The 7381-nt window shown below is 33.6% G+C and overlaps 1 protein-coding gene and 1 long non-coding RNA gene across 2 annotated transcripts; both read left to right on the top strand.

The window, feature by feature from the left end:
- The first annotated feature begins 332 nt into the window (after nt 1–332).
- Nucleotides 333–2232, top strand: LOC139973429 (uncharacterized). The gene is made up of 3 exons (XR_011795213.1): nt 333–398; nt 1448–1620; nt 1927–2232. It is a non-coding gene; the product is annotated as an uncharacterized lncRNA (long non-coding RNA).
- Nucleotides 2233–2508: 276 nt separating this feature from the next.
- On the top strand, nt 2509–5521 carry LOC139972950 (uncharacterized). The gene is made up of 4 exons (XM_071979268.1): nt 2509–2759; nt 3147–3446; nt 3695–3956; nt 5028–5521. The coding sequence occupies exons 1-4, from the start codon at nt 2685–2687 to the stop codon at nt 5519–5521; spliced, it is 1131 nt and encodes a 376-aa protein (XP_071835369.1). The 5' UTR covers nt 2509–2684.
- Nucleotides 5522–7381: the final 1860 nt, after the last annotated feature.

Below are 7381 nucleotides of genomic sequence, written 5' to 3'. Positions count from 1 at the left end.
TAAACTTATAGCAGTAAAATCAATTAGAAGCAATTGCAAACATTTCTATTACTGCCTAGATATTGAATTTTTCTTTTCATTCGTAGCACCTTTTTCTATAATGATATACAATTTTAAAACAAGGGTTTATTTATTTGAACCAAAAACGATAAGTGTTCTTTTTAATGAGCTATAGATATATCAATTATGTTTGTTAAATATAAGCATAGAATTATGGGATATGTTAAGGTGAGGCCTAATGGATTGGCGTCTTTCCTGAATTGTAGGCCGTATGCCTTTGCCTTGTACAACTTACTTAACTTGACACTGATTCTTCAGAATGTACTTCAGTTAATTGTACACTTGGTTTAATTTTGTCTAACCTCAGATATCGTCAAGCACAAGAGTCAACAATTCAAGTAAGTTGTCGTTCTGTTAGTCTTAATGCTGAACTCCCTGTTAGGGTTGACATATACTTCTAAGAATTAACCATTCCACAGAAATGTGTAATCTAGATAATAGCTCGCATCATTTTTATTTGGAAAGGAAGTATCCAGATGTACTTGACATGTGATACTTTTCTCATATTTTATAGTTATAAAGATATTTGATGATTTACAATTCTTAATAATTTCCTTGTCGGGTATTGAAATAGTTTAAGCGCTGATTGTGGCACATTGTCGATACTCATCGAAAAGCCATTAGCTTCAATAGTTTACTTCACGCAATTACGAAAGTTCAGATTAGATTTATTCACACTTGTGAGTAGTTTATAGTAATATCAAAACGTTCCTGTGCGACGAAATTCACTTTTGTGGAATTTTTCATTACTGGCTTCAGATTGGGAAATATTATTGTAGGATGTCCTACATTCATAAATAAAAACTTGTATTGAATAATACTTGATGGATTTAGTGATCTCACAGGAAAATGTAACCAAACGAGGGCAACTGTAATAAGGCTTACTAAAGGTCACCAGGAAAATGGGCCTAAAATCTACAGAAAGAAAAAAAAATCACTTGTTAGCAATTGAACTATGTAGGCTCGTGAAAATAACTTGACTCCTTCAAATCACTGTCCTGTGCTGATCAAAATTAGATTGATAAACCAAAACAAAAGAAGTGAAATATGGACCATCCATACGCTTTTATTGAAGAAAAATATTATTCATCATGTTTGGCTTCTGTAACCATGTTACTACACTTTCATCATTTATAGTAGTTCTTTGCGTTATATTTTTCATTTCAAACACAATACACCTGCTTCAATTAGCCTCAATGTTCATATGTCTTATTTTAATTACCATATCATTTGTATACTGTGTAGTGAAAAGAAAGCTATTACAAGGTAAACATATACCACATATCTGCTAAAACATTCCTTTGCATATGGAAACGCATTTCATAAAATGCTGTTATTTACAGTTTTATTGTTTGTTCTGATCTTCTTTTAATTATCATGTTACTAGACTTGCAGTATTTCCTATTCCAAACTCCGGGTTACCCAAGGGATTGCCATGAAGTACTTAACCAATGTTCTCCTACCAAAGCCAAATCCGGTGTACACCTGATCAAACCTGACCAGTACCCGGAACCATTTCCCGCATATTGTGATCACAACACTTCATCTGGAGGTTGGACAGTAAGTGGTATATATTTTAAGAAGTGTACGCTTACAATTACATACTTTATTCTGAAAGTCACGCATTGTATAGCACATTGAAAGTTTAATTCCATTTTCGTTTTACAGTGTATCGGATGATATACCTTGTACGATGTAAACATATTTTGGGCCGATTTGTATAAATTGTTAATGTAATGAAATCAATTAAATTAAGTGTATCATACTCTATTTCCTAAACTGAGCAAGAAAGTTTGGTTTGAAGTTACGACCATATGAGAATAAAAGACATCCGTTAATTGTGTAGCTATGTTTTGAATTTGTCAGGTCATACAGCGACGCGTAGATGGATCCATTGGGTTTAATCGAACCTGGGACGAATACAAAAATGGCATTGGTTTCTTAGACAGTGAATTTCTGATTGGTAATGATAAGTTATCTCACTTGATAAACCAAAAGAAGTACCAGCTGCGAATTGAGCTGGAAATTTATGCAGGCCTGTCAATTTACTTGACATACGACAACTTTCGCATTACCGATGAATGGGGGAATTATTCTATAACAAGTCTTGGTGATGTCAACGGAAATACAGGTGAGATTTTTTATATTATTATCTCCATATCTTTGTACTCCAAACGGAAAATAGAAATTTTGAAGAAATATATCAACAGAAGAAACGAATATGATACATAGCTAAATATATTGGTTCACTCAGTCAAATATTTAAAACAAATATGTAGTATCATTTTTGTGTGACTTAAATGAGTATAAGTTGAAGTAACCGTAACCATATTAAATCCTACTTAAATTTGATCCTATGTTAACAATGAACAATGTTCCCAGGGGCTAGACCATCAGGATGTTAAGAAACGTTCTCTAATACCATTATGTCATAGCAGTGAATAAACACTTCAATGTAGGATTAAATTGACGTGGTTTAATCTTGCCCAGATTTAAACATCACCTGGTGCTTATCCAACAAGAATAATTTGGACAATACATGTGAAAGAACTTGTGAAAATCCAAATAATTGTGTCATACCGGATCCAGCTGATCCGGAGAGATGTCTTTGTCCAGAAAACCACATGATTCTTGGCGACAGCTGTATACCTCAAGAGCAATGTGGCTGTTACGTCCAAGGGGACGGTGTCGTATTAACAGTAAGTTTATTTGATGCAGTTCACAAATCTCAAATAATATGAAAACAAAACTTTAACATAAAATCTTTGATTCAAATTGATTAACTTTATGTTTTCTTAATTTATAATAAATTTGCATGATTATTTATTTGCATTTCCGTTTCGGAAATGCAAATGATTTATAATAAATTTGCATGATTATTTATTTGCATTTCCGTTTCGGTTTTACATATTCTTGCACACAATAATTATAGTTTGAAAACTAGTATAAATACAAGGCAAGATGATGAAACCCTCATTAACGTTTAGTAGTAGTAATTCAGTGAAGGATCAAATACGTTACAAATGTGTCATATGGCAATTCCGTTTACTTCTTTGGTATATGTCGTTTTACATTTATCTTTCCAGGAGAGTGAAACATACATTAATTCTGACTGTTCCTTACGGATAACTTGCAACAGTAACGTACTTACAAGTGAGAGGTACAGCTGTAGTGAGGACGCAACCTGCGAGAAGCGAAATAATATCCATCGATGTTACTGTAACGAATGGTTTGAAGGCAATGGTGTAACATGTACCCGTAGTGGACCGAGAGATTGTTCTGATCTTTTCGCAGCCGATAGAAGAAATAACGGAAAATATACCATTTATCCCGCTGGAAGCTCTGGGTTTGAAGTCTTTTGTGAAATGTCTAATGGGGGATGGACAGTAAGTTTAGGCTATTGAGAAACAAAAGCTTTATCATATTAATTTTTTTTTTTCATATGACAGGGCTTCCTTTACTAATATTTAAATAAAATAATTCAAGGAGTAGATTAAATTTATTCATCGTCTTATCAGTTTAACTCAATCCTATTATTGAACTACACCAGTTACTTTCTGTAAATTATTGTAGCACAATGAGACATTTTATACACTACACATGCTTTTGATACACTCGTATATTCTCTTTATAGATTTTGCAACGACGTACAAGTAGCTCCGTCAACTTTTATCGAAAGTGGAATGAGTACAAGAACGGTTTTGGAATTCCCACAGGAGACCACTGGATTGGCAACGATAAAATATACAAATTGACAAACCAAAATTCATACCAACTTCTAGTAGAAAAGACAAACAAGGAAGGATCAACATACCACAGCCGTTATGGATCTTTTAGAATCAGTAATGAGAGAGACAAATACCGACTGTCATTGGGTGGCTACAATGGAAATGCTGGTATGTATTGTGATAACTGTCAATCATACGCAGACTTGTAGTTATTGCGTAATCTGATCCTAACATAACTACCTGTAGTCGTTATCACACTGTAGGATTTTTACTCGTACATATACTCAGGTCATGTTGTAAATCTAGTGTAGAGACTAATGTAGAACTATATACTAGACATCGTGCTTAGAGTACCGTACTAATTGCTTATTGTACAATTGCTTTCGACTTTAGTATGTGTATGTATATTTATATATTGTTACATCGTGATATACTATATCAATCATCTTCAATATATTTTTCCATTTACTTAGTGAATTTTCACTCATGTAGTAGACACGATAAAGAGTAACAACTAGTATGGAAGCGATGCAACAGTTTTCTTTGTTATTAAAATATATTATTAAAGAGTTAAATCATTGAATTTCAGTAAATATGCTTGATCGTTTCCGAACGAGAAGAAAATTAAGTTTCAGTTGACAATTCAATATTACTTCATGGAATTTATTTAAAAGCCAATAATACTACAATAAAAACCAAAAAAATAGTGCGACATTTTGTTGAGTGATCAGTCCACAAAAAATTGCATTTTTTACCTTCCCAAAGAGCAGTAACTGACTTGGATCATATAGTTATGAGCTGTATCATTTGTATCGTCTTTATCGCTGTATCGTCAGATAAAAGTTAATCAGTATTTCATTGATATTAAATAAAAGTAAAAACGTCAGATGAAATATAACACGTTTCACTGGAGACGATGATTACAAAGATGAAAAAATCAAACACTAAACATCTTTTCCTCTAATATGCAAACCTACTATGCTGCAAAGTTAAAACTTTACTTTTCAACAAGCAGAAAATGTGTACTTCAAATAGTTAGATGTTTACATTTCTACTCATCTCCCACGAACCTTTAAAATTGCTTTATTATAAAATATTCGTTGCAATAGTTAAAATAATGGTATGAATTATACTATTGATATAATTAACGGTGTTATTAACTAAAGTTCATAAACGAACGGTCAGAATTGGAACAAAATAACAATACAAAGCATTCCCTAATTATTTGTTATTTTCCAGGTAACAATGCTATGGGGGCAAATTCAGGGCATCGATTCAGTACACACAATGAAGACAATGATGGATCGAGTACCTTCGACTGCGCAGAAAAACACCGAGGTGGCTGGTGGTATCCAGATGATGGTAGTACGGGCTCTACCAACCACTGCTACACATTCAGCAAAAGCGAAGCTACAAGTCGATACGAGTACTCTGGTTGTAAATGTCATAATGACTGTGGCAGTTATCATTATTGTCCTTCTAGTCATCCACATTTCAAATGTTATGATTGTGACGGCTGTGGTTATATTTTTTGTTACACATATAATAACTACAAAAAAAGATGTTGTGCAAACATAAACCCGATCTATGAAACAACCTTCTATTCATGCGGCAACTCCAATCTCAACGGTGACTACTCGTTCAGCGATAACCGCGGTATCTTCTGGAAAAATCTTCAAGGTTCCGACTGCGGTATAAAAACAACAACAATGAAAATACAGCCAAGTCAATGATCAAAGTAGTAAATCAGAAGCATTGAAGGTAACACGGATCGGAAAAATTACAACATATGTAAAATAACGTTTTGTCGAAAATTAATAGAATAAGAAAACCAAAGTGAAAAAAGACAGCAATGAGTCAAACAGTCTTGTAAAGTCATTACATATCATGTACATTATCCTTAACATGTGGCAGGTTTATGCAAAGGTGATCATCTGTAGAATTCCAATGTTACATTATGTTATGGTCAAAAATATAAATGACGGTGCATTAATTTTCCATGGGAATAGTTAGCACTGCATGGAGCTCAATGCCGTCTGATACTCCCATACTTTGTCACTTTTTCGATTAATGCATTGATTCAAAATGTTTTTCTTTAAATAATATCTTAAATCACTGAGAATAATGCACAATGAAGCAAAATAAAATAAATCAGTATGTTGACTTGTAATATTGTGTTTGTATATTAAATAGAAGCAAATTGCAATTTGATGACATCGCCTAGGAACGATTAACCTTATACATTTTGATGTGCTTTCTGTGTTGTTGAATTATTATCTCTGGAGAATCGGTTTTACTGTCTATACATCAAATTAAAACATACTGTTATATTCAGAAGAAAAAAAACCTACCAAAACCACCTAACAGTGAAATACTAAGGTCATATATCAGCTTTGATAACTAAAGAAGTGTTTACATTCATACGAAGTTGATCATATGTTCTTGGCGACATTATTTGACAACATAAATATTGCAATAGACTCACTAACTTTTGTCATTAATCTGTATTGCCTTTCATTCTCACTATCTCATCTCCATCGAATACGCAAAAATATAATGTGGCATTTTGTTGACCTTGCCATCTGCTTTTCCGAAATACATTAACGACCGTTCAACAAATTCCTACTTAAGTGCGATAAACACTTGAACATCCCCGCCAGCCCTTGTCGGTCCACACTCATGATAAGCACAGTGTTGTTGACAATGCGCTTGGCTAAAATGTACACATATGGGGAATTTTCTCGCCATGTCATCCTTTGCGAAGATTGAGAACATAAAATAAAAGCATGAAAAAAATGACAACTGTAAGAAAACAGTTAACTAAACAAAGGCTCAAAGCGTATTAAAGTTACAAAAAAGATTGTACTTGTAGTCGAGGTGGGGGAGTAAATTCAAGCCAAACGTAGATTTTACTGTTATCAAGAAAGGAATCCATCAGTGCGGAAGATACTTTATTATTGATATCTTGATTCACAACATTTTTCTCACGTTAATTTCTATATATGCCTCATACATCGACACCCAATATTTCTTTACAGACATCGCCGACAAAGCAAATTCTTTTTAAGGGGCGATTCCATTCTTTTTTAGGGGAGACTCTATCAGTGGTCAGCAAAATAATAACTGTAAGGCACGTTATGAATGTATTGCATTGATGGGTATCTTGATCTCATTGACGTGTGGAGAGAAAGGAAACCGTTGTGGAAAAGTTTACACGGAGTTCTAACGTAACTCCCGGCATTCATTGTAGGTTAGATTTCTTTCTTCTCCTAATGAACTTCTAGTATTGCAAACATGGCATTACCTTATATCCCAGTATCCAATCCGACGATTCTATGGTTAATCCAAGCCTATGCATTCTGAAAACAAAGGCAACGGCTACTGGAAATTCAATAATGATCTTCTAAATGATCATAATTTTGTTACCCTCATTTATAATCTTTATTAGTGAAATCCTGTCCAACATTGCATTTCCGAACCCATCTTTACGATGGGAGTACGTTAAATAGTGTATTAAAAGAAATAGTACGGTTTTCGCTAAAGACAAGGCCAAAATGCGCAGTCAGAAGAAAGGTGAGCTTCTTTCAAATATT

This window comes from Apostichopus japonicus, chromosome 9 (assembly GCF_037975245.1).
Source record: "Apostichopus japonicus isolate 1M-3 chromosome 9, ASM3797524v1, whole genome shotgun sequence".
NCBI lineage: Eukaryota > Metazoa > Echinodermata > Holothuroidea > Aspidochirotida > Stichopodidae > Apostichopus > Apostichopus japonicus.
The sequence above is the reverse complement of the archived record's forward strand: the minus strand, read 5'-3'. Positions and strand labels throughout refer to the sequence as shown.